General features: G+C 48.2%; 2 protein-coding genes across 2 annotated transcripts; one reads left to right on the top strand and one right to left on the bottom strand.

The window, feature by feature from the left end:
* Positions 1 to 7,702: 7,702 nt before the first annotated feature.
* On the top strand, positions 7,703 to 10,415 carry LOC109742750 (cytochrome P450 CYP72A616). The gene is made up of 6 exons (XM_020301848.4): positions 7,703 to 7,784; positions 7,885 to 8,178; positions 8,390 to 8,610; positions 8,700 to 8,944; positions 9,228 to 9,606; positions 9,840 to 10,415. The coding sequence occupies exons 2-6, from the start codon at positions 7,893 to 7,895 to the stop codon at positions 10,263 to 10,265; spliced, it is 1,557 nt and encodes a 518-aa protein (XP_020157437.1). The 5' UTR covers positions 7,703 to 7,784; positions 7,885 to 7,892; the 3' UTR covers positions 10,266 to 10,415.
* Positions 10,416 to 23,347: 12,932 nt separating this feature from the next.
* LOC109742727 (gibberellin 2-beta-dioxygenase 2-like) lies at positions 23,348 to 26,079 on the bottom strand. Its single transcript, XM_020301823.2, has 3 exons — positions 25,670 to 26,079; positions 23,880 to 24,243; positions 23,348 to 23,771 (listed from the first exon to the last, which is right to left on the bottom strand). The coding sequence occupies exons 1-3, from the start codon at positions 26,077 to 26,079 to the stop codon at positions 23,487 to 23,489; spliced, it is 1,059 nt and encodes a 352-aa protein (XP_020157412.1). The 3' UTR covers positions 23,348 to 23,486.
* Between the last annotated feature and the right edge of the window lie 1,429 nt (positions 26,080 to 27,508).

Here is a 27,508-nt window from a genome sequence, read left to right as displayed (position 1 = left end):
GAGGGCGCCAAGCAGACCAGTAGCATGTTATAGGCTGAATCGACTACGCTGGGATGGCTTGCGGGCCTTAATGGCAGTGGCGGAGCGGGCTTCTCCTTGCCCACCTCATCCCGCTAGAACCGGGGCCGCGGCGAGGATGGCCGCATCAGCCGCTTCCGAGGCCGCCGACGCGATGAAGGCCAGGAGCACAGCAACGGCTTGAGGGAGCTACTCTGGATCTCGCAGGCATTGATGGCGGCGAGGAGGTCGGGAGAGGCCAGCAAGCTCCTTCTCGACCCGGCAGGAAGTGGGGACGCGCCGGGATGGCCGCTTCCGATCTGTCGGAGGCCGCAGTCGCGAGGACGGTCTGGAGCATAGCAAGGACATGAGGGAGGTCCTCCGGCTCTGACCAGCGGCCCGAGGAGGGCTTCGCTGACAGACCGCCAGCGTGGGGGAAAATTGGCAGAAATTGGGGTAAAGATGGTTACAGGAAAGCTTTGGCCTTTTTTTGACTTGGTGGGTTCACGCACGACGGCATGAGGTGGGTCGGACTCGGGAGTGACCGAGTGAGGTCTGTCTGTACTCTGTACCGCAGCCGCAGGTGAGCGTCCCTTCGGTCCTCCGGCAACTGGTAACTGATTGCTGAGGTGGCCTGCTGAACTCTTGGTTGGTCCCATTTGTAAGCCGGTTATGGAATGATGATGTGGCTCATCTGCTGATGTGGACAGCTTGCATGATAAATCATATAGTGGGGATGAACTTCTTATGTATATAGGATATGAACTCGTATGTACATCTAAAGGTGCAGTTGGTGGAAGACAAGTCTTAGAGCCTATCAAGACTCTGATTGTGGCTCTCAAAAGACGTCAAATAGCTCTAGCGGGTATTCGGTCGCCACCTTGCTTATCGTCTCTCCGAGCATGTGGTTCAACTGTGTCAATTTACAACATTCTGGATTGATTAAATCTCTACTGAAGAACAGCAAGTGGCATGACACAGTTATGGTCATTTTTAGAGAAAATATGCGCAAGCGGCAATGCAATTTGTACATAACTTTAATTCACCATGAGCCTGCTGGCATTAGATTCTTTTTGTATGCAATAAGTAGTTCATCTTCTTTCTGTTGATCCATTTGTGCATATCACTCCCTGCCATGTTGTCTATTCCGTTATTTTGCATCTGTAGGTTGGCTTTTAAGGTCGACAACACCCAAAAAATATAATATAATTAGTTAATTACCAACACATGATACATTTACAATTTACTTGATCAATCAATATTACTTGTGTTGATGGAGTTGGACAATTCTTTGAAGGAATACATTCACTTAATAGTGTCAGTGACTCCATCTGCAACGAAAAAATTTAGAGAACTTGATTAGTCAAAAAATGGGAAACTTACTCAGATGTTATGTTCACTGGATCATGCCGGAGACTCCATATTTACTACTGAAGTTGGTAAGAAAGGCCTGATTGATATTCTATAAAAACTTGACATGGCTATTAAACTTGACAAGAATAGTTTCAGTTCCAAAACACCACGTTTGTGAGATCATGTATTGGAATTATTAGGTTCAAAGTTTTCCAATGGAAAGAATATTGAGGATTTCTTGGAAAACTATCATAATACTGTTCAAATACAGCTCCTTCAAAAAATAGCTTGAACGATGATCATATGGAGTGGGAATATATTTTGTCGTATCCATGTTGTACACAGCAAAGGACGCTGGATGTTGGTCAGTCCTTAAACGACGACAAGATGCAAATAGATTTACGCCTTTATCTACACCACCAAAATATAGATATAGGCATTCAAAAGATGTGCATGTTCAACTACCATCTTGTTATAAACAATAGAACCCCATAGCACGACGGTGAGTCTGCTTGGACACGGCAGCACAGTAGCTAGCATCACAAACACAGAAAGAAAATACTTCTGTACTAACTCAAGGGCCGACTTCACGTACCTAAGTTAATGGTAACAAATCACTGTACTTTGCATAGTCAACACACATATATATCCCTAGTGCTACTGTTGCTGCGTACCTTGCAAGCAGAGCCTGTGTGTCCCGAGTTCAGCTGCATGCACAGATCAGCTCCCGAGATCAGTATATCTTCATGCACTGATCAGTTGTGTTGCTCGTACATTCGGATGTCCTCATGGAGTCACGGTGCTGGAAGATGGGATGAGGCGTGGTGGGATGGAGGCGTTCTGTTGGCGATGATCGCTTCAGTATGGTGGGAGACGGCTACAACGGGAGCCTGTGCGATCCGACAGCAGAGGGCGCAGCGGCGGCAGCCGCTATGCTGAAGAAGATGTGGGGGAAGGCAGGAAGCAGAAGAGAAGACAATAAAGATTCAGAGATTGGTCGGGAAGGATTGGAGAAGAAAAGGTAAGTCATGATTCTCTTCATGACTGTTGATTGGTTTTACTTAAATTCCGTTATTTGTTTCCTTAAAATTCATTATTTTATTTCCTAAAGCAAATTGCATTGATGGCAGGGATCAGTTGATTTAAGTAAGTTAGGAAAGTTAGACCTATGATCTTTTATATCTTAGGAAAGTATTGGTTTACAAGGAAAGAGTGAAGAGGAAAATAAACCGGTGGAAAAGGAGTGGGGCCGGGGAGGGGACGAAAAAAAACAATCGAAAAGAAATTGGATGAAAGTGGTGGAACAAAAAAAATTCTGGACGCAATTCTACCAACTGCTCCATTAGAAGTAGAAATTCTCTTCATAACTGTTGATTGATTTTTCCTTCAATTCCGCTATTTGTTTTCTTAAAATTCGTTATTTTATTTCCTAAAGCAAATTGCATTGATGGGAGGGATTGGTTGATTTAGGTAAGTTAGGAAAGTTAGACCTGTGATTGTTTATACCTTAGGAAAGTATTGGTTTACAATGAAAGAGTGAAGAGGGAAATAAACCAGTTGAAAAGGGGTGGGGGGAGGGGACGATAAAAACCAGTCAAAAAACGGACGAAAGTGGTGGAACGAAAAAAAAAACTGGACGCAATCCAACCAACTGCTTCATTAGGAGTAGAAATACCAATAAAAAAAGACCCAATGAGGCAGATCTAACAAACCTCAGCCATCAAACTATGTCAATCTGATGACCTATATTGCTCCAATGGTGAGAGCTCAATATTTTTACCGTGCAATTAATAACATACCAAATATAGACTATCCAGATAACTAACACGTAAATGATATCCTACCTAATATTGACATGCATTTAATTTTTTGTCTGATATCAACGTGCATGCATGCATGAATTTACTAGTATATTGAAGTTCAGGTGAGGGGAGCTCCACCCCTCCCTCTTTGAAATTTTAAAAAAAAAAAACTTCACCGAGTGCTACTGAAAAACACTTGGTAAATTGTATCTTTACCGACTGTCAATAGATAGAAGCTCTGTTTCAAGATCTTTCCCTGGGGAATCAGCCTGACTCTTGGCAATTTCCTGCAAATGCTAATCAATTCAGAGCGAAAATGGCTTACCTGATGCTCCTTGGAGATTCCACCCCCATTCCTGCCATAACCTGGCTTTGGAAAACCTGCAACCAGCTCAAGCTCAAAATTTTCTTTTGGTTCCTTCGGAATGACAGGCTGGATACTAGAGAGATGCTAGGGAGGAAAATTTTCTTCCTTCATAACTACTCCCATGTCATGTGTGATCTACGTGTAGTGGAATCCAGAGATCATCTCTTTTTCCATTGTCAATTTGCCCAAACCTGCTGAAAAAAATTATGCCCCAATTGGTCAGCTTTATCATTTGTCATTTTGGATACAAGATCAGATTGCCAATTTGAAGCACTTGCTGAACTTGCCCTTTGCCATGGATACTATCATCCTTCTTCCCTGGGCAATTTGGAACACCAGAAATGGCTTCATCTTTAGACAGATTCAGCCAAGCTTATATGGTTGCAGAAAGCTCTTTAAGGATGAAATGCATGTGCTTCTGTTCAGAGCTAAGCGGAAATCATATGGCTCACTCCCTAACTGGGTCTAGAACTTCAGATAACAGGATTTCGCTTTGACCTCCGTGTTGTTGTAACTTAGTTAGCTTTCTTTTCTTTAGTTTTTTGTAATTAAACCTCTTTCTTTGATTTTTTTTAAATACTATAGGAAGGAATTCCTACAGTTTCGGGTAAAAACAGAAAAACATTCGGTATATACTTGATGAGTAGGAGCCCGAGTGTCATTTACCGAGTTTAACATTCGGTAAAATGTTTACTGTGTGTTTTTGGTACTTTATCAAGTGTAAAAAAAGATCAAACAAAGGTTCGGGTACAGAATAGTACTCCCTCTGTACCAAAATACTTGTAGTTGGGGGAACTACAAGTATTTCGGTATAGAGGTAGTAGAAAATAAAATTATAGGAGTACACCTTATGTGCGATGAAAGCATCACACATGGTACGAAAATACTAGTCCGTGTGCCTAATTATAGCAATAACAAACTGTGTGTAATGGATAGCTCATCGTGCGATCGCTAGCAAACGACCGTGTGCAATTGTTGCAAAATTGCGCTCTCTCCCTCGCAAAAATAAATAAATTACGCTCTGTACGGGTAATCCTGAAGATAAGAACCACGGTTTGCTTGAGTGTGTGGTCGCCAAATTTACAGTAATTCAGGGAGGGTTGGAGAGGTTTGTTAGGAAGGTTACGTAAAGGAGGACGTAGGTTTTAGCATTTTCGCCAAATTTATGTGGTGTTACGCGAGACACAGCACACAGCAGCTGCAGGGGAGCCCTGCCGTCTCACTGATTTCCTCGTGCTAAGTAGTAGGGCGGATCATGGCTAGCGTATCACGGTTTGCTCGGTTCAGTTGACGTGAACAACTGAACATTGATCTGCCACCATCACGGATCTCGTCAGATCTACAAGAACTAGGCTAAGACAAAACAAAATCCCTTGTCCCGTGGTTGGCAATGCCATGTGAGTGCTCATGTTTCAACTTCAATCCAAGGATATCGATTGATGTAACCAGGTGGTGTCCCGTGCACAAGGTGCCAACTGGATGAGATGGATGCGATCGATCAGGGGTGTACGTAGGACAACAAGTGTTTACTTACGCAAGTCCTCGGGTGATCTCGCCTCTCCATCGGTGGGGAGAAGTTGCGGGCCAGGGTGAGCTTCCGCCGGCTTATCTTCAGACTTCAGAAAGGAAAGACTACTCGTCGGAAAGAAAAATAGACGTCGATGGCGACGACAAGTGCCTCGCAGGGTCTTCGGTGATCCGCAGGAGCGCTCGATCGGTTTGTATGTACTATGTAGTCGCTGTCCGCTGTGTGGTCTCACACACGGCTCTGGCTTCTAGAAGTCTAGAAAAATAGGCAATAGCGCCCACTCCATCCATTTTGATGGATCGAGTCTTAACTGAATAGAGTAACCGTAACTATCTGGATACATACCCCAAAAGATAGAACTTTTACGACTACTTGATAGATAAATACAATAAGAAACCTACAGTTGTAAGTATAAAGTAGAGCCATGGAACAGGAGAGCTGAGCTCATATGGTTAATGCGATGACTATAATCTAATCGGTGATCCCATCTAAAGTTGCCTAACAGATACTCCAATAATATAGTACTTTAAAATACTATCTATCTAGTATAACCAGTGATTACAAAGCAATTGTGCTAAGGTTGCATTAATTGGAAGGGTTAGTAAATTTCAATCTTCCCCCCTTAGCAACTTTGCAAAAAACACGCGAGAGCTATGGGAAATCTTGCGCTGCCGGTACCACTCGTCAGCCCCTTCTTCTCTCTGCCCTCATCGTCGCCGGAGGGCACCGCCGGGTGAAGCCTGTGCGGCACTACCGTGAAGGGGGCGGGGGGGGGGGGGGGGGGGGGGTTCCCCTCTTTGACAAAATACATCAGGCGGAGTGAGGTAGCCAAATCATGTGGCTCTGGTGAGGCCTCCAGAGGCGATAGTGCGACTATCTGTCGGCACTACTGATGTCAGTCGACGGTGGTGGTGGTGGATGTTGGCTGGCGGTGGGCGGGCTCGAGGGGCCGACTCGGCCAACAATGGCATTGTGGTCCTCTCCTTCACTTTCCATCGATTCGACGGTCCGAGGTCGGTTCCCATCCAAACCCTACCAGATTTGTGTTGGTCGTGGTTAGATCCGCTGCTAGGCAGGTCGCAGAATCTCACAATCCTCTCGTGTGGTGGTTGTGAGCCACTGGGGTGCTTGGGCCTTGCTCAAATGGGGCAGGGTGGGGGCGGTAGTGTCCAAATCTAACCATGCTTGGGTGGGCACGAGCCTAGGTGTTCTCCAGGGGTGGGAAGGAAGGCACCTTTAAACCCATTCCGTTGGTTGCCGGTGGTTGTCGGCCTGGTATGAGGGCGGGGGCGAAGCCAATGGATGCTGGGGCAGTGACCCTTGATGGTGAGGTTCACAATTGGTTCTCTGACGAGCAGCGTTGAGGCAGGTATTGGCGGTATGCTTCGACCATGTGGATAGCGAGGTGTGCAGTCATGGTCTAGTCCTGATTTGCATCTAGAGTTCCTGACATGTCGTGTTGGCTTCCTGTTGGGATGGGTCTTTGGCCTGCTCCTGGTGTGGTGTGTAGGGGCGGTGAAAGGTTTTTGCCTCCGTGCCGGCGGTGGCAATGCCTGCGGGTGTCATGTTTCTCTTGGGGCACCGCCTTGGTCCCTTCCCTCCTCTCTGACACTCAAGGTGAAAACATTGTCCGCTTTGGCAGACGCGCTGGCGTCGCATGGCATCGTTACCTTCTTCGAGGCATTGTCATCGGGTGTCGGTGGTTATTGGTTTTGTCGACATTTCTACCGTGCCTCTTCTCGGCAGCACTCCGGTGGCGTTTTGTTGTACACTCTTGCATGATTTTTGCGTCTTCAATGTGGTGTGCCGCGTTTTCTGTTTTTTGATGAGCTTTTGGGAGCTTCCTCAGCACCTCGTATCATTTGGATGTGTGCTTTATATACAAAATGGGGAAAAGCCTGATTCATGGAAATTAATAAATTTCAATAAAATCGGCATATAACATTGGAGAACATCTATAATTTTGAATTATCTTCACATGTATAACTATGTGAGTGTGTCACAACAACGAAGTTGGATGAAATTTATACATAAAGGTGTTTGCTTTAATTTTTATGGTGCAAATGCTTTCCCTCTTTTCGAGCAGGATATTCGTTGTTTCTGGAAAAAAATGTCATGTGTTCTTTAGGTGGTGGGAAAAAATCGACTTGTCGAGCAAGAACACATGAGATGTACTTAAGAAAAGTATGTTTTCGCTACAGCATGTTTGTTTTCTGCAGAAAGAAGTATTACCTCTCTTCTGAATTATAAGACATTTCAAATATTTTAATATGGACTGCATACAAATGAGTGAACAAATGCAATAAAACACGTCTATATACATTCAATTCAGAGAAAAGTTACTAAAACATCTTATAATTCGGAATGAAGGGAGTATCGAAAAGAAAAATCGACGTCGATCACGACTATTCAGTCTTGTGCCTCGCATCCACACAAACAAAATCTTGTTTTTCTAGGGAAAAAAGAAATTATTGTGCTAGTTCCTCCCTACGTGATCATTAGGGCCACTTGATCGGTCTATGTAGTCGCCATCTGCTGTGTGTCTCCCATACTTCTCTGGCTTTCTAGATGGCTAGCAATGTCTCCCTCAAAAAAAAAAAGATGGCTAGAAAAGTCACATAACTAATTTCTCGAGGCTACCCTCGCTCACGCTCACACCAATTGAGCCAAAACCTCGAAGCAAAATCAAATAAAAAAAACTCGAAGCAAAACTGCATACGTGTGAAGCCAACCGGCGGTGTGTGTATTTAACTCCACTCAGACCCGTGCTGCGAATCCGCGATCCGATCGTACTACGTACGACTCCTGACTCCTGAGCTCCTCCTCTGCACTCGTAGGTCTCCAGATGCTGGGGGACGCCTCTCCGTGGAGCATCGCCGGTGCGGTGGCAGCCGTGGCGCTACTGTCGTTGGCCGCCTGGATTCTGGAGTGGGCGTGGTGGACGCCGCGGCGGCTGGGCAGGGCTCTGCGGGCCCAGGGCCTCAGGGGCACCCGGTACCGCCTCTTCAGCGGCGACGCACCGGAGGACGCCCGGCTCAGCAGAGAGGCCCGATCACAGCCCTTGCCCCTCGGCTCCCACGACATCATCCCTCGCGTGCACCCCATGCTCTGCAACGCCGTTAAGGAGCACGGTAATCTTTCAGTCCCCGAATTCACAAGTTCTTTTGAACTTTTTCTATTCTCCCTCGTAGGGATGTTCGGTAAAGAAGACAACGGTTACGTGTGGGATATTTGTGGGCATGCATCTTGCTAGGCAGGAGCAGCTAACAAATTGTAACATCTAACATGCATGCACTTTGATCACCGTACGATGTCACAAAATGTCGATTTACAAATATGCAGGGAAAATGCCCTTCACTTGGTTTGGGCCGACGCCGAGGGTGTTGGTTTCTGACCCGGATCTAGTGAGAGAAATTCTGTCCAACAAGCTTGGACACTATCGGAAACAAAGGAGTAGCCGTATGGGGAAGCTACTAGCCGACGGAGTCGCAAATCATGAAGGCGAGAAATGGGCAAAGCACCGAAGAATCCTCAATCCCGCCTTTCACCATGAGAAGATAAAGGTGCCCTGTTCAATGGAAACTTCATTGTTTTCTCATTTTAAATCACAACATGGGTATTGCATAGACTGATGATAATGTTTCATCTGTAGAGGATGCTGCCAGTTTTCTCTACCTGTTGCGAAGAAATGGTTGCAAGGTGGGAAAATTCGATGTCCACTGAAGGATTATCTGAGATTGACACATGTCCTGAGTTCCAGAATTTTACCGGAGATGTCATCGCGAGAACATCATTTGGTAGCAATTATCAGGAAGGGAAGAAAATATTCGAGCTGCAAGGGGAGTTAGCTAAACGACTAATGCAGGCTTTTCAGACATTTTTTATCCCAGGCTATTGGTAAGTTCTTCCCTTGCACAAAAAAAATATTCTTTCGACTTGCATACAAGAGTGCTTGTAAACCTTTATAACGCAAGCCCATATAATTTATAGCAAATGGAGTAGAACACATGGCCCTTGGTGTTTGATAAAAATAGCTGGCTTCCTTTTTTTTTTGGAAATGGAAGAACTCATTGAATAAAATAGTAGACTGGTCAAAGAAACTTTTTTCTTTTCCATGTTAAACTTAAACAATAGCAATCAAGATTTTCTTTCCTATGATGACATGTCATAACATTTGCAGGTTCTTACCAACAAAAAATAATAGAAGGATGAGAGCAATTGATCATGAGATCCGCATGATTATGCGAGGCATTATTGGAAAAAAAGAAAGAGCTATTAAAAATGGTGAAGCCAGCAGCAATGACTTGCTAGGATTGCTGTTGGAGTCAAATATGCAACAATCAAATGGGAAGGCAGGCCAAGGAATGAGTATTGATGATATAATTGAGGAATGCAAGCTGTTTTACTTTGCAGGTATGGAGACAACATCGGTCTTGCTCACATGGACACTAATTGTGCTAAGCATGCACCCGGAGTGGCAAGAGCAAGCAAGAGAGGAAGTGTTGCATCACTTCGGACGAACCACACCAGATTATGAGCACCTGAGTCGCCTGAAGATTGTAAGTACGAAATTGATGGCTTGTGAGTGAACAAAAGAGTAGCCAACAATAAAACCCTACTCCTATCAGATTTTCATTCCATTAAAAATTGTACTGCATGTCTGCATATACATGTGAGTGAAAACAAATACTCATGAATTAAAAGTAATTTTTTGGAGCAAAACAGGATGATGTGATGTTTTAAGTATAGAGTGGTCGGAGTAATGTTCTTGTTCTTCTGTATTGTTTTGCAGGTAACAATGATTCTGTATGAGGTTCTTAGGTTGTACCCGCCGGTAACCTATCTTACCAGAAGAACTTACAAGGCAACGGAGCTTGGCGGCATCAAATATCCTACAGGAGTGACCCTTATCTTGCCCCTTCTCTTTATCCACCATGATCCCGATATTTGGGGAGAGGATGCAAGTGAGTTCAATCCACAGAGGTTTGCTGATGGCATCTCGAGCGCGGCAAAGCATCCGTCAGCATTCTTCCCGTTTGGAGGGGGTCCTCGGATCTGCATTGGCCAGAACTTTGCATTGCTGGAAGCTAAGATGGCACTGAGCACCATCCTCCAGCGCTTCTCTTTCGCGCTCTCGCCGTCCTACACCCATGCGCCGTATACCGTGATGACCCTCCAGCCGCAGCACGGTGCTCAAATTAGGCTGAAGAAGATATGATCACCCTTCTCATCGACCAGTTGATTTACTTGTGTGTTGCGTATAGTTTAAAGTTTTAGCTTTCGGCAGAATAAACGTAGCAACCAGGCTTACATGTTGTGTAATTTTTTTTAAATACTTGAATGAATGGAAATGTAGTTTTCAGTTGAACTGCTCATTTGCTTCATTTCATAATAGTTCTGAAAGTCTGTAACTGTCATCCAATGGAACTCCTTTCATCAAGCTGCAGAAACATAAAAGATGACAGTGATAACTCTCTGCATCCTCCTTATATTGCACTGGGGTAGCCGTGCACGACAGATATTTGGTTTCTCAAGCCGAAACAGGATCATCGACTCGCCGCCGTGAGACGTCAGCTCATGTCCTCATTATCATTTGTGTTCAAAGGCCTCCAACCGCACGTTAGCCCTTCCCTTGCCGGCTTGCTGACTGCCAATCCAACAGATTCCGTGCGCCCCTTATCTTGCCTCAACGGTTGAACTGTCAACTCAAGTGTCAATTCGCTCTAAAAGAAAACAAGTTGAATTGTCATCAGTGTAAAAGGACCGACTGCAGGTCGGTGAGATTTTCCGAACTAGCACCGCTTCGTTTTGCACGAAATTTTCACAAGGACTCTAGATCATCAGTTTCCACTAGGCATTTTTTGGGTGTGATCATCAAGCAGAGGGCGATGGAGCCAAGCGACGGTTTATGCCAGCAACGGGGTAACGTCGGAGGCTGAAAAAAGTCCAGATGTGGCTAGGTTTATAAAGGAGAAAACCCTATATATATGGTAAAATTAGAAAAGAAGACTAATTAATTAGAATAGACTGAATAGGGAATTAATGGACCTTATTTCAGTCGTTGGCAAAATATACTTGCTCTTCTTCTTCGACGTCATCAGCATATTTAACCAGCGGCCTTGTCGATCGCTGCCGCGCCTTGGCCGTCGCCCTCTCTGGTCTCTGCTCAGTGGTTGTTGGCTTGTTGCCCTGCCACGGTGCCGCCTCCGTCCAAGAACGCATGTAGACTAGCGGCCTCTTTTTTTCTTGAGTCCTGATCGCGAGGGTTTGAGGGGAAATCCTATCTGCCCACATAGGCGAGTGGGCAGCGAATGAGATGGCCCGGCCCCAATTTTGGGAACCTTCTAATAGGTTCTCGAACCGGTTTTTCACTGGTTTCTTATTCTTTTTTTCTTTTTTCCTTTTTTTGTTTTAATATTTTTATTTATTTTTTTATTTAAAATTTTCTTTCTTTCTTTTTCTTTTCTTCTTCATTTCTTTTCCGTTTTCTCTTTTTTATTTTTGAACTTGTTAAGAATATTGAAATATTGTTTGGAATTTCAAAAAATAATCTTGTTTCACCATTTGTTCACAAATTCAAAACATGTTCCCTTTAAAAGTTTATTGGCAAACTAAAAAAAATCTTGTTTCCAAAACTGTTTAGGACTTCCAAAAAATGTTTGCGGTTTCAATTTTTTTTCACAATTTTAAAAAAATCCTTGTTTTAACTATTTGTTCACACATTAAAAAAGTTCCACTTTTCAAAATTTGTTCACAACATTAAAAAATGTTTGAGTTTCAAATAATGTCCGTGCTTTCAATTGTTTTTGGAATTTCAGAAATGTTCCCATTCAAAAAAATTGTTCAAAAATTTAAAAAAATGTTTTAGGAAATCAAAAGAATTGTGTTATCAATATTTTTGTTTTTTTGTTTTTTTAATTCCAAAATGTGTTCGTGTTTTTCAGAAAATGTTTTTTTATTTTGTTCGTGCTTTTCAAAAAATGATCGCGTTTTGACATTCTGAACAAGTTTTTAAAAAAGGAAAATTTTAAAAAGAATCCACATACAATTTTTTAAAGTTGAATATTTTTTAATTTATAAACAAAATTTTAAAAGCATGAGCAATTTTTAAAACCATGACGACCTGATCTGGCTTTGTTAGTGACATTTTTTTGCCTCTTTCTAGGTTTTTCTTATAGTAAAAAAATTATTTCTTAGTAATTTATTTTTTACCTCCCATGGTGTCGTGACAGCCCCTTCCGCAAAAGATGGTTGGGGGTGGCTCAAAATACCTCTTGATCCGAAAATCCCAGATCAACTATCTCGCCTCCCTTTCCACCAAGCTGCCAATCATGTGGTAAGTAATCTAAATTAATTCAAAACAAAAGTTTCTAGTATCGGCAAAGTGAAGTCCTTGGTCCCCGCCTTAGTCACCTCCTTCCGTCGGTTTGGCAGCCGCAACGACATGAGGGAGTTTGGGGAGAGACCCAATGAGGGAGTCCTGGACTAAGGGGTCCTCGGGCGTCCGGCCTGTTAGCCATGGGCCGGACTGATGGGCTGTGAAGATACGAAGACCGAAGACTCCACCCGTGTCCAGATGGGACTCTCCTTGGCGTGGAAGGCAAGCTTGGCGATCAAATATGAAGATTTCCTTTCTCTGTAACCGACCTTATGTAACCCTAGATCTCTCCGGTGTCTATATAAACCGGAGGGTTTAGTCCGGATGCGGAGACTCATAACCATAGTCATACGAGCTAGACTTCTAGGGTTTAGCCATTACGATCTCGTGGTAGATCAACTCTTGTAATATTCATATTCATCAAGATCAATCAGCAGGAAGTAGGGTATTACCTCCATAGAGAGGGCCCGAACCTGGGTAAACATCAATCCCCCGTCTCCTATTACCATCGAACCTAGACGCACAGTTCGAGACCGCCTACCCGAGATCCGCCGGTTTTGACACCGGCATTGGTGCTTTCATTGAGAGTTCCACTGTGCCGTCGTCAAGAGGTTTGATGGCCCCTTCAATCATCTACAACGACACTGTCCAAGGAGAAGTCTTCCTCCCCGGACAGATCTTCGTATTCGGCGGCTTCGCACTGCGGGCCAACTCGCTTGGCCATCTGGAGCAGATCGAAAGCTACGCCCCTGGCCATCAGGTCAGATTTGGGAGCTTGAATTATGTCACGGACATCCGTGGAGACTTGATCTTCGATGGATTCGAGACCGCGGCAGCCGCTCCCGGTCACCTCGATGAACATGACTTAAATCTGTCATCGGATCACATCCAGGAGATAGCTCCTGTAACTACTCTGGCCTTAGATCCGGAGCAAATCACGCCATCCGAGGACGGGAAGCTCAACCCCGCCACGGAGGCCACAGATTCCGCGGTGTTGGAGCCGCACACATACTTAGCCTCATGTGATATCTGTGTCGCCGGAACTCCGGAGTCGTTTCCGGCTATGAGTTCCAAACCATGTGCGTCCGCTGACGCCGAGCTTGATCGGTTATCAATCTTCGAATTCAGCACCGCAGACATCTTCCGACACTCGCTTTTCGGCGATGTACTAAACTCACTAAAGAATCTGTCCTTGGCGGGGGACTCACAGCCGAATTATGTCTGGTTCGAACTGGAGGCTGACGATGGAGAATTTCACTTCCCACCCACCACCCACTTCATAGCCACTGTCGACGACTTAACCGACACACTCGATTATGACTCCGAGGACATCGACGGTATGGACGACGATGCTGGAGAAGAGGAGGCCCAAGCCACGCCATTCACCGGATAATGGACGGCCACTTCCTCATATGACGTATACATGGTGGATACGCCAAAAGATAATAGCGGTGATGACAAGGAAAAACCAGTGGAGGGTGACCCCCTAAGACACAACCAAAGCGCCGGCGTCAGCGGCGCCGCTCTAAACCACGCCGCAGCAAGGACAGCAACACCGGCACAGGGGACGACAACACTCCGAACGGTGCCGAAGACGTAGAAGACCACGACGAATAAACTGCCGGACAGGACAATCAGGAGGATGGGCAAGTCAGCCCTGACGAACAGGCCATAAATGAAGACTCGGAGGATGGTAGTTATCATCCGCTCTCCGAGGAGGAGGTGAGCCTCGGCAACGAAGACTTTATCGTGCCTGAGGAACCCCTCGAGCAGGAGCGCTTTAAGCGCCGGCTATTAGCCACTACAAGGAGTCTGAAAAAGAAGCAGCAACAGCTTCAAGCTGACCAAGACCTGTTGAACGATAAATGGACTGATGTCCTGGTAGCCGAGGAATACGGCCTTAAGCGCCCAGCCAAAAGTTACCCGCAACGTAAATTGCTACCTCAATTCGATGATGAGGCGTTGGAGCCCATACCATCATCACGCAATGCGGCTGATCGACCACCACGGGGTCGATACAAAGCGGCAACTCAAGCCGAACACCAGCCCACTCCACCTCACCGTAAAGGTAGAGATCAAACAGCTCGGGGACATACCTATGACCTACGGCAAAAACTGGACAATAATGCATGACATACTAGATCGATCTACGGATCGCGAGGGAGTGCCCCGACATGTGACGACGACCACCTATTTGGACGTAATAAGCCCAGTCACGCCCAAACCAAACTCTGCAGACAGACTCCATCGGAGCTACGTCGCGATGTGGCCCAATATAGAGGCGCCGCACACCCTCTTTGCTTCACTGATGAAGTAATGGACCATGAATTCCCAGAAGGGTTTTTAAACCCGTAAACATCGAATCATATGATGGGACAACAGACCCTGCGGTCCGGATAGAGGATTTCCTCCTCCATATTCATATGGCTTGTGGCGATGATCTCCACGCCATCAAATATCTCCCACTGAAACTCAAAGGACCAGCTCGGTACTGGTTGAACAGTCTGCCAGAAAACTCCATCGCCAGCAGGGAAGACTTGGAAGAAGCCTTCTTGGACAACTTCCAAGGAACATACGTCCGACCTCTGGATGCAGATGATTTAAGTCATATAGTCCAACAGCCCGGAGAATCAGCTCGGAAATTCTGGACTAGGTTCTTAACTAAAAAGAACCAGATCGTCGACTGTCCGGACGCTGAAGCCCTAGCGGCCTTTAAGTATAGCATCCGCGACGAATGGCTCGCCCGACATCTCGGGCAGGAAAAGCCGAAGTCCATGGCGGCCCTTACGGCACTTATGACCCGCTTTTGGGCGGGCGAAGATAGTTGGCTAGCCCGTTGCAATAATAATGCAAGCGAACCTGGCACCTCTGAAGCCAAGGGTAGCAACGGCAAGCCCTGACGCAACCGACACAAGCGTCGGATTCAGTGGCTCCATGTCCGGTCAGCGGAAGAAGCCGTACAATAAGAACAATTTGGGCTCATCCAGTCTGGACTGCATACTCGATCGTCCGTGCCAGATACATGGCACCCCAGAAAAACCAGCCAACCACACCAACAGAGATTGTTGGGTCTTTAAACAGATCGGCAAGTTAAATGCCGATAACAAGGAGAAGGGGTCGCAGAGTGAGGACGATGACGAGGATACTCGGCCACCGAACACAGGGGGATAGAAGAAATTCCCCCCTGCGGTCAAAACGGTGAATATGATATATGCTACTCACATCCCCAAGAGAGAACACAAGCGTGCACTCAGGGACGTCTATGCGATTAAGCCAGTCGCCCCAAAATTTAATCCATGGTCCTCCTTCCCGATCACATTTGATCGCCGAGACCATCCGACCAGTGTCCGTCATGGCGGGTTGGCCGCGCTGGTCCTCGATCCAATCATCGATGGATTCCACCTCACGCGGGTCCTAATGGATGGCGGCAGCAGCCTCAACCTGCTTTATCAGGATATAGTGCGCAAAATGGGCATTAACCCATCACAGATTAAGCCCACAAAGACTACCTTTAAAGGAGTCATACCAGGTGTAGAGGCCCGTTGTACGGGCTCAATCACACTAGATATTGTCTTCGGGTCTCCGGACAACTTCCGAAGCGAAGAGCTAATCTTCGATATCGTCCCCTTCCGCAGTGGCTATCACGCACTGCTTGGACGAACCGCATTTGCTCGATTCAACACGGTGCCACACTATGCTTAACTCAAGCTCAAGATGCCCGGACCACGCAGCGTCATAACAGTCAATGGAAACACGGAATGCTCCCTCCGTACCGAGGAGCACACCGCTGCCCTAGCAGCAGGGTGCAGAGCGGCCTTCTCAAGCAAAACCTTAATTCGACGGCCGAATTCCCGGACACCACTAAGAGGGTCCGGACTATTCTGCAGCAGGACAGTTCGGCTCGTCAAGAGCTTGACTAGCAATTCGGCCTCCGTCCCAGCCCCAATCAAGTGGCGGCATTCGTACCACGCGTACATAATTACGCACTCAAAATACCATGGGCATAGACGGAGGCATTCTTGTCTGGTGACCATAGTACGGCTCGACCGCTCCCGGACACATATACTCTCACTATCTACTTTTTCTCCTTTTCAGGTTTCTTTTCTACAGGCCTTCCCTGATGGCCTGCTTACTGGTCCTGCCAAAGGACGAATACACCAAGATGGCAAGAAGCACAGACGTACGGGGGAATTTCTAGGTCGTTTCTTTAACAATCACTCTACCTACTTTCAGGATCCACACGCTGCTCTCCCTTGGTTTTGACATGTTAAATAGCATGTTACTTATCGCACTATTTGTATCAATACGCCTTGACATATTTATCAAATTATAATGGAAACAGTTTGCGGCCCAAATTTTTAAGGCCCCAGCTTATTACCTTTGCTATCTTTCTGTTTTCCTTTGTTTTTGATGATAATTTTATCACATAGCACCCGTACACTTTGGTACGTTTCATATTGGCCAGGGGCTTCATAGCGCCCCGCACTACGGCAACAAAGTCCGAACACTTTTACAGTATAGTTCGGCACCCCGATCTTTAGCATTATATGCATCGGCTCCGAATCATGTCTTTGGTCAATAGTTGGGTTGCCCGGCTCCTGTGCTTACTACCTTATGTTCCGCTATATCGGCTAGGTTAGTAAAGGGAGAACTACTGCGATTGTGCCCTGGTTCATCCGGCTGAGCACCTCAGTTGAGAAAGCCGAAAACTGATTGTCATGATGCGGCGTGAGCCGGTCAGCTGTTCAAGAGATTACAAATCGTTAGAGGTTTTTTCCGCATTTCGCGAAGGATCGCTTTTCACCCGATCAGGTGTCTACAGCATCCCAAGTTCGGACTTACGAACACTAGGGGCTGCGCCTAAATTTTTATCTATCAAACTCCTATGGCTAAGTGAGGGTGGTAAAGCCGTATAGTCCGATTGCCTGGTTCGCAGCGCTAACACCTCCTTAACGGACAAAAAATCTTTGGATCAAGTGTGTTTTGGCGCCAACCGAACACCCCTGTACTTCCTACATGGGGGCTGAAGCCGACGACTGGCCAACTCTCAGATTTAATAAAAAACGGCCGCGCGGGAGGTAAAACAAAATTTTAAATACAAGCATTATACTACATAACGGCTTTGTTTTATCATACAAGGCAGGGATAATATGAATGTATTCATTCAAAAACAATATCCTTAGCACATTGGTCCGCCACAATCCAGGATCCCTCCAGGACACTAGCAAAATACAGTTCGGGCTTGCGGTGCTCTTTGCCCTGAGGCGGCCCCTCAGTCACAAGCTTGACGGCGTCCATCTTCGCCCACCACACCTTGACCCGTGCGAAGGCCATGCGAGCGCCCCCAATGCAGACCGACCGCTTGACGACGTCCAGCCGAGGACAGGCATTCACCAGCCGCTTCACGAGGCCGAAGTAGCTGCTGGGTATAGCTTCGGCAGGCCACAGCCGGATTATCAAATCCTTCATGGCCAGTTCGGCCACCCTATGCAGCTCGACCAGCTGTTTGAGCTGATCGCTAAAGGGCACTGGATGTTCTGGTGCAAGGTACTGCGACCAGAACAGCTTCTCCGTTCAGCTCCCTTCTTCGGCCCGGAAGAACTCCGCAGCATCGGACGCACTGCGCGGCAGATCCGCAAACGCCCCTGGAGAACTCCGAATCCGGGTTAGTAAGAAATACTTCTTCTTCACATACTTGCTTTGCATACTAAACGCCTTACCCGCTGCAATCTTCTTGGCCTCCTGGATCTTCTGGAGGGCGCCCTGGGCTTCAACCCGGGTCTCTTCTGCGATTTGGCGAGCCCTGGCGAGTTCGGTGTCTCGAGCCGAAATATCACCTTCCAAGGTCTCGCATTTTTTAACAGCATCCTGGAGCTCTTGCTGGACCTCGTTGACCTAGGCCTTGAGCTTCTTACGAGCGGCCTGCTCCTTGACAGCTTTCTCCTCGGCTTCGGCCAGGGCCTTCTTAAGGGCCTCGACCTAAATCGTAGTTCCTACATATATCATGACACTATGGTCAATAAACATCATTTATTCTTTCTGAATATATAGCAAGTTATTACTTGCCTTGCTGGTCTTCCAGCTGCTTCCTCGCTTGGCCGAGCTCATCCTCAGCCCGCTCCAGTTTCTGCTTCAGTCCGAAGACTTCGGCAGCGCGTGAGGTCGTGGCCAGCAGCGTCGCCTGCTCAGTCACATAAGACATATCTAGTTAGTCTCGTACAGGGTATTGATCCTCTGTCCGGCTTTTTCTTTTTGAACACCGGACAACGTCTCAGGGGCTACTGTCTATATTGGGACTTTCTCTTTTGCGTCGCTTACCTCAAAGCCGGTCAGCAGATTGCTGCAGGCTTCGGTCAGTCCGCTCTTGACGGACTGAACCTTCTCAATCACCGTACCCATAAGGATATGGTGCTCATCCACAATGGAAGCGCCTCGTAGCGCTTCCAGCAGATTATCCGGTGCCTCTGGTTGGATAGAGGTCACCGGCGGGATAGGCACGCCTCCTCCTTTCGGGGAAGGCTGCTCGCTTGACTCTGGAGCCATATAGGTCTCCGGAATGGTATTCGGCTGGGGGCCGAATTGACCATGGTCCCCATTGCTAGTCTCCATGGGGGCTTTCTCCCCCATGTGTCCGGCGGCCGAGGAGTCATCCTCTGGCGCCGCTCTGGCGGCCTCCTGAACCTCTCCCTGGCCTGGGAAGGTCCTTTGGGACATCACCTCGTTGTTGCCCCTGGCCGTGGGAGAGTGAGCGGTCGGCGGTGACTCGCTGGCCATCGCCTTTGAATCCAACGAACCCCCTGATGAGGATCGCTGGAGGCTGTCGTGGGCCGGACTGTAATAGCACAATCTAACATATTAATACCATGAGGCTGGACACATGGACATGCACAAGTTGTTAGTACTTACGATGCGGCCAGGGGCTTGGTCCTGGGGGGCTGCTCCGGACTGCTGTCGACATCCCACGCAGAGTTATCCACGAGGGGGCCTTTTCCCCTCTTGGGGGCCTCCGCCTCCAAATTTGTGGAGGCCGCCCTATTCTTCCTTCCCCCCTCCCGGGGGGGGGAGAGTTGCTCTCTTCCTCCTCCTCGTCATCGTCTTCGGTGGCCGAGGAGTGAGTTTGGTCTTCGGACGACATGTCCGAAGTTCCCTTACGGCAGAGGCCACTTCGGATCCCCTTGGCCTTCTTCTCCAGCGCCTTGTAGGGTGCTGGAACCAGCATCTTCTCCAGGAGCGGGATAACTGGTTCTTCGGGCAGCGGAGCCGGACATTGAATCCGCTCCGCTTTCTCTGTCCACGCCTGAAAAGCGAATAGTAAAAGTTTTTAGATATCTTCCTTGAATAACTAAGAGGAGGATGCACCTTGAGACATAAATGACTTACCGCACTGGCAGGGTGGGCAAGATCGTGCCCACGGTCCGAGTCTATGGCCGGCGGCGTCTCGGTGCCCTTGAAGAGCAACTTCCAGACATCTTCATGAGTGGTTCCGAAGAGCCTCTCCAAAGTCTGGTGCTTCTCCGAATCAAATTCCCACAAAGGGCATGTTTGGCTCTGGCATGGAAGGATCCGGCGAACAAGCATCACCTGGATCACATTGACGAGCTTGATGTTTTTATCCATCATGCTCTTGATGCGCGTTTACAGCGCTGTCAATTCATCCGACGAAGACCAGTCCAGGCCCTTCTTTAGCCAGGAGGTGAGCCGCATTGGATCTCCAGACTTGAACTCTGGAGCCGCGGCCCAAGTGGCGTCACGAGGCTCTATGATATAGAACCTTTGGGCCATGTGACGTTGGGCATCTTGCTCACCATGGTTCCTCCGCACTCCGCGTGTTGGCCATCCACCACCTTCGGCTTCACGTTGAAGATCTTGAGCCACAGCCCGAAGTGGGGCTGGATGCGGAGGAAAGCCTCGCACACGACGATGAATGCCGAGATGATGAGGAAGGGGTTCGGGGCTAGATCATGAAAGTCTAGCCCGTAATAGAACATCAGTTCGCGAACGAAAGGTTGGAGTGGAAACCCTAGCCCGCAGACGAAATGAGGGAGGAACACCACCCTCTCGTTGGGCTTCAGTGTGGGGACGACTTGCCCCTTGGCTGGAAGCCGGTGGGCGATTTCTTTCGCCAGATACCCGGCCTCTCGAAGCTTGGCGATGTCCTTCTCCTTGACGGAGGAGGCCATCCATTTGCCTTGCCCTCCAGATCCGGACATGGTGGAATGCTTTATTGGGGTGGAAAAGGCAAGAACTTGGGCGCTGGAGCTCGAGAATGGAAGGGCGGAGAGATAGAAGGCGTGGGTGAAGAAAGGGAATCCTTATCCCCTTATAAAGACAGTAAGTATAAAGCGCCTCCCCATTCGCCTTAAAACTCGCCTATTCCCAAGGGCTGCGCAAACGGCACGGTTGGGTTACCCGCGCCCGTATTGATGAGAATCCCGCAATAAGGGGACACGATCTCTGCTTTGACAAGACGTGCCAATGGAAACCGCATCTCGAAACGCGGAACGGCAGACAAAAACGGTTCAAAATAATGACCGGGTGGATGTGATGTCACATTACAAAAAAGTTGTCAGCGGATTAGACTCGTGGAATATTATACTCTCTGCGGCTATGTGTGGTGCATGTGTTACAGGTTCGGACATTCTTCGCGTCCGAAGACAATCTTGGAGTATTCGGAAAGGGAACCCGCCTTGCAATCCCGAAGACAATCTGCGCGCCGGACACCTCGTCATTGAAGCCTGGTTCAGGGGCTACTGAGGGAGTCCTGGACTAAGGGGTCCTCGGGCGTCCGGCCTGTTAGCCATGGGCCGGACTGATGGGCTGTGAAGATACGAAGACTGAAGACTCCACCCGTGTCCGGATGGGACTCTCCTTGGCGTGGAAGGCAAGCTTGGCGATCAAATATGAAGATTTCCTTTCTCTGTAACCGACCTTATGTAACCCTAGATCCCCTCCGGTGTCTATATAAACCGGAGGGTTTAGTCCGGATGCGGAGACTCATAACCATAGTCATACGAGCTAGACTTCTAGGGTTTAGCCATTACGATCCCGTGGTAGATCAACTCTTGTAATATTCATATTCATCAAGATCAATCAAGCAGGAAGTAGGGTATTACCTCCATAGAGAGGGCCCGAACCTGGATAAACATTGTGTCCCCCGTCTCCTGTTACCATCGATCCTAGATGCACAGTTCGGGACCCCCTACCCAAGATCCGCCGGTTTTGACACCGACATCCAACGACATGGATCATGGGATAGGCGCGGCCAGGACCCCGTACCGCTATGTCGGCGGACACTCCTAGTAGTCACTACAAGGAGTCCATGAAGTTACACGAGAATGCCCACTCCCGCTTCTGCAAGGAAGATTTCAACATCCTCACCACATTCCACATGGGAAAGCGTAACCACGAGATCAGGCTCGCCGAGTTCATTGATCGTACAAAGGACTAAGATAGGTCAAGCCCAGCATGAAGGGTTGGACCACGGCGATGGCATCCTCGCCATGGCCAAGGAGGTTCGCTCCATCTCATGCGTGGTGCCCAAACCGGAGGACACACTCGAGATTCATCATCAAGGGCCGCACAATCTCTAGGCTTGCAAGATCGTCAATGTTGACATCATGTCGGATGCTGGATCCAGTGTGCGGAGGCGCGGATTGGCTCTGATGGATTATGTTTTCTTAACACAGTACAAACGCAAGTGCTCACATATATGCGCATACATTCATCCCATGAACGCAACAACGCACACCTTATCTCTATGAGCACCTCGGAGAGACTGAGCCGCCATATCATCTTGAGATTTTACAAAGTCACTGTAGGCGCCTCGTAGTCGACGGGAACGTCTCCTCTCCGATGCATGGGGTATGTTGGTTCTGGCGGATATGCCTCGACATTGTCGTGTGCTGGATCGGACATTGCGTCACTTGCTAGGGCCCGGATCCCATCGATGACCGCCATGGTGGACGATGTTAGGGTGGTGGATCCGAGGACGTGGAAGGCGGATCTATGTGGTAGATAGAACAGCGGCGATCTACAAGGATCTACGAGGTGGCTGCCCACGGCCCGGATCCAATCGTCTCTCTCCCTCATCGACTGAATAATGGCTAATCTTGTTATTTACCTAAACAACGATACTATCCTCATAGACAAATGAGTAAATCCATGGGCATCATTACCTACAAGCTATCTTTTAATTGAAAGGGGTTTTCCCCCCGCCCCATTTTTATTAAAAACGAGGTAAACAAAACATAGGATTGACTGCGCTCGGGCTAAACCAAAGTAGCTGAGCCAGAAAAGTTTAGAAGGAAAACTAACATAGCAAGCAAAAGAAAGTTCAACAACAGGAGGTATCTATTACAAAATCATCAACATCAGCTGGAATGGGCCCTCAGATAGAAGCTCTGTTGATCAATCCTTGCGCTCACCTTATTCTTCATCTCCAAGCGATCCTCGGGAGTTCTCCTCTTTGTCCATCTACTAGTAGCAAGCATTCCTTTAGTAAGTTGACTCAGTATGCAAGCATAGAATCTTCCATTGATGACTCAACATGCTTGTCTTTCCCAGAAGAATCCAGATATCTTTCCACACTGCTCCCTTGAAAACATAAATCATTCTGCATTGCCCATAAGCTCCAGATGGAAGCAATACAGCCATACAAACAACATATTTTTATTATTTATATATCCCACAAGGCAGGTAATTCAGCTACACTACACTATCATGGGAAGCAAACTGAAATATTTCAGCAACAATTCTCCACAGATGTTTCTCAACAATGCAACCGAAAAGCAAGTGTTCAACAGATTCTTGCTCACTACAAAAGAGGCAAGTTAAATCACCTACAGGCTATTAGTATAGAATAGAAGGAAGGTAAAAGAAGAAGTAAAGAATATTCTCTGAACTACTACACGATTACATCTGCACGACTCTGACTTGTTCTGTTACATAAATAATAATCACACATTGATTGAGGATAATAACACCAAGAAATCTGCAGTTCATAGTTGCCAAAGAACCAAAATTTCGTATACAACTCGACATTTATGCACTACACATTGATATCTATATCCGAGACTTGTCTTCACCAGAATCACCACCTCCTTCACCGACGACTTTGAAGAGGTCGAGGCGGTTGTGGCTCAGACGAAGCGTGTACATCGTCTTTTTGTATTCCGCCCAGGTGAATGGCCGGTACCGGCGCGGCGCATCGGCGGTCACCGTCTCTGGGAGTGCCGAGATACTCTCGTGCAACGCCGGCGCCGCGAAGTAGATAGCTGACAACCTTGGCTTGCTGGTGCTGGCCATCACCCTATGCCGGATGCTCACCAGCTTCCCATTTGTCAAAGCCTGCAAAACACAGAGAGAACAGTTCATGCCAAGCTCAACATAACCTTATAATATCTGAATTTTACTGCCAGGGTACAATGGGAAAAAAGTGTTAGCACTGCCGATCACCTGAAGAAGGTCACCGACGTTGATGAAGAAGGCGGCAGGGTCAGCCGGAACTTGCACCCAGGCGTCCTCACCGCGGCCGTCCGGCAGGAGCACCTGCAGGCCATCGACGTCGTTGGCACGGAGGACGCTGAGGATCTGTGGGTCGGAGTGCTCGCCGAACCCGACAGCGCTCGCGGCTTTCACGCCGCCATCGCCGGTGGCTGAAGGTGGGTAGTTGTTGATTCGGACGAGGGAGTCGCTGTCCGTGGTCGTGACGAGCCTGCTGATGGACGCAGGGTCCCGGAGGCCCAGGCCTTCGCCGAGCAGGTCAAGGATCTGGCAGGCCAAGTGCCTCACTGCCTGCACGTACTCGTTCACCGCCTCACTGTGGAAAAAATGTTTGTGAGATTGCTTTTCTGTCACAGAAGGCGAACTGAGGTACTCCCTCCGTCCCATAATATAAAAACGACCCCTCAAGCCTAGCCCAAATATCCGGACTACCCGACACCTCTTTAAAGACAGTTCATATGTTGGACGGATATGAGAAGGTCCAAACCGCGTCGGTGCGGCGGTCACGTTGAACCGGCCCGTGTTGGCTCACCCCGACCCCACATAAACCCCACCCTGTCCCCACTCAAACCAAACTCTAGAATCTCGACCGCTCCGCTCCCCTCCCTGAGCCGCCATGGCCGGCTTCGGCGGTGAGCCCGCACCTATTAAGTAGGATGTGCTCGTCAAGTCGTATTCGAGCTCCGCCCCGGACGACGAGGAGCTCGCCCTACACATTGGCCCTCCGCCGGTCACTGGTGGACAAGAGAGAGAGATCAAGCTCCGCACGCCTCCTCGGTGGCCTAGGGGAGAAGCTCAAGCTCCGTGTCCGCCCACTCTAGCCCGTTGCGGCCCGCGCCCTCCCTAATGGCGGGGCGAGTGCTTGCACCGAACACATCCATGCCCTGCTCCTCTTGGATGGTGTTGGGTGCTCGTGCCTACACCAACCCATAGGCGCAGCTCCCCGAGTCGGAGGCGCGGATTCCTCATCGAGGGAGCCCAAGCGTTGCGCAGCCCGGATCTAACCGGACTGGCTATGGACTGTGAGACTCGGAGGACGACCTCCTCTGCTATGTCATCCGTTGACCACGGTGGAGACAGGCGCCCTCCACCCAAGGCATTGCCACTCGGCATCGAGGAGTCCGAGTGGCTCCCGTGGCAGATGGCAGCCAGCGCGGCGAACGCTCGGCGCCTCTCCAAGGAGCTGGCATGTGCCTCCCGGCGCCTGGCTGGCCTCCCTCCTCATCCTCATCCTCCTTTACTGACAGCGGCACCACCGCCGACAACGCCAACATCCCTCAGGCCATCGACACCTACGCAAGGAGTACTATCGTGGCTCCTGAGAACCCAAGGGGAAGGGCCCGACGAGGAAGCGGTGAAGTCCAGTGCATCTCCTATCTATCTTTACTATCGTTTATTAGTCGTAGATAGTAATCGGATGATGAAGTTGGTATATTTTGTATGTCCGGTTGTAAGTATGCATGATCTATGCTATGTCGAACTTATCTATGTCCTGTGGACACGTAGCATGAGTTTGCACAGATTTGGGGTTTGAATGTGAGAGGCACGGCACCGGACGCAGAGAAATGAGAGATGGCATATTGGGGGCAAAATTTGGCATGTCCTGTTGTAGATACTCTTAGATATTAAGCAATAGCATCCAAACAATATACCGCTGCGAGAACAAAGAAATAATGAATATACAAGTTTGTTCATGTTCATGTGCGAAAGGGACACTGCATGCACGCCCATACGGGCCATACCTGAATCGGGAAGGGTCGTCCCTATCGATGGCCCTGGCCTTGCGCGCCACCACATCGGGGTCCGTGTGGAGGATCAGGTACTCCAGCTCGCCGACGTCGCCATGGGAGCCGATGCTCCGGCTGCCGTAGCCCAGCGGGTCCGGCGGGCCGGCCTGCTGCTTCTCCTCTGCCGGCCGCGCGAAGAACGCCGCGCTGGCCGCGTCCAGCCGGGCGGACACCCGCGGCGGCACGCCGTGGTTGACCGCCTTGAAGAAGCCGCGCTCGGCGAACGCCTCCACCATCTGGCGGGACAGCTCCGCCCTCCCCGCCGGCGCCGACATGTCAATCGTGGGAATGCCGGCGGGCGCCATGTCCCGGCACGCCGGTGCTGCAGCAGAGGACGACGCCGGTGCCGCAGAGGACGCCACCATGGCGAACGCACGTCTCGGCCCCCGCAACCAGCTGAGCTGATCGTACCTAGCTTGCACTGGTGCTATGTGTTATTTGTGTGTGCGCGCGCGCGTGCTGCAATGGCGGGTGAGGTGGTGTGTGTTGCTACTTCGAGCTTGCAATGGGGGCGGCCAGGTGGTTCGTGGCCGTGTGTGTGGCGATATATGGAGCTCCGGAGATTCCCATTGGATTGCTCGGACTTGGACTTGGTTCTGCTGTTGGCGTGTTGTCTTTGCTCTAATCGGGTTAAAACTGTGTGATTTGTTTAGTGGTCGGGGATGATTAGAACCAGTTGTGCCATCTCGCTTTCTCTAAATTGCCGGCCGTCGTATATTTTCTATTCCACCGGGTTTGCGCCGGCGGAGAGCCGGCGAGTGTGGAGGAAGATCTTCTGTGCTTATTTGTTGACAAGTGGAGACACGACTCTATTGTTAGAATAACTAGATGACCTGTTACGCCACATGCGCCAGATAAACGGCGTATTATTTGAATAGCGAGGGCTCTCTTTTATGGTTATAAGCCAATGATCTGGTATAGATAGATGGTATTACACATCACACTTTAACTACCAAAAATGTAAATACATAAATGTATATATATATATATATATATATATATATATATATATATATATATATATATATATATATATATATCGCCCAGTTAAGGAAATCAAGAGTGGATGTACATGAGCTCTAAAACATCTTTTAACATTTCATTCATAATTAATTTGGTCAGGGATTTATTAGCCTAGCAAGTAGCAAGGCTTACACCGATAAAACATAATGCATCTCGCAAGGTTTTGTCAGCTAGGCAGGGTAAGGGAACGTTTTCATATGAGTAGATGATCTGGAGCCAAGGATGCCATCATAATAACTAAATGAAGGGTAAATGAAAATTGAGGTAAACATCCAGGGGCATACAAATGCAACTGAAGCACTGCTGAGTACCAGATCAGGAACGTGAGAAAAATCACAATTCCAGCTTTGAAGAATGGTGGCTAAACGCTAAGGCATCATGGATAATCTTCTATCCATTAGTGCTTGGACAATCTTGAAAGAACATGGCAATCGTGTTTTCAATCACAAGTCTCCTCCCCTCCACTCCGTTGTTTTGATAGTCTCAAATCTGAACGTATAAAAGTTCAGGGCAGCTGTGAGACCAGAGATTCAGAGGTGGTGCAAGCCTCATGATCGAGAGCGATGTTTTGTCAACATGATTATATGGCTTATGAACCTATTTCTCAGAGAAAGGCACTATAATGGTGATAAATGCATGGTATCGCACTTATAGCGTCTTATTTGGACTGTATTTATGTGCAATTTCAAGATCAAGGTAGAAAACTAAATTTAAATAGAAATAGAACATGACTGAGCAGTGTATACGGCGAACATTCAGATATTCATGCTT

This window comes from Aegilops tauschii, chromosome 7 (assembly GCF_002575655.3).
Source record: "Aegilops tauschii subsp. strangulata cultivar AL8/78 chromosome 7, Aet v6.0, whole genome shotgun sequence".
Taxonomy (NCBI): domain Eukaryota; kingdom Viridiplantae; phylum Streptophyta; class Magnoliopsida; order Poales; family Poaceae; genus Aegilops; species Aegilops tauschii.
Note: the sequence above shows the minus strand (reverse complement) of the source record. Positions and strands in the feature narration are given on the sequence as shown.

Coding starts and splice junctions, on each gene's coding strand:
- LOC109742727 (XM_020301823.2), bottom strand. CDS start 26,079: ATGGTGGCGTCCTCTGCGGCACCGGCGTCGTCCTCTGCTGCAGCACCG. Junction 24,244..25,669: donor GACGACCCTTCCCGATTCAG/GTATGGCCCGTA, acceptor TTTTTTCCACAG/TGAGGCGGTGAACGAGTACG. Junction 23,772..23,879: donor ACGTCGGTGACCTTCTTCAG/GTGATCGGCAGT, acceptor TGTGTTTTGCAG/GCTTTGACAAATGGGAAGCT.
- LOC109742750 (XM_020301848.4), top strand. CDS start 7,893: ATGCTGGGGGACGCCTCTCCGTGGAGCATCGCCGGTGCGGTGGCAGCC. Junction 8,179..8,389: donor CAACGCCGTTAAGGAGCACG/GTAATCTTTCAG, acceptor ACAAATATGCAG/GGAAAATGCCCTTCACTTGG. Junction 8,611..8,699: donor TTCACCATGAGAAGATAAAG/GTGCCCTGTTCA, acceptor TTTCATCTGTAG/AGGATGCTGCCAGTTTTCTC.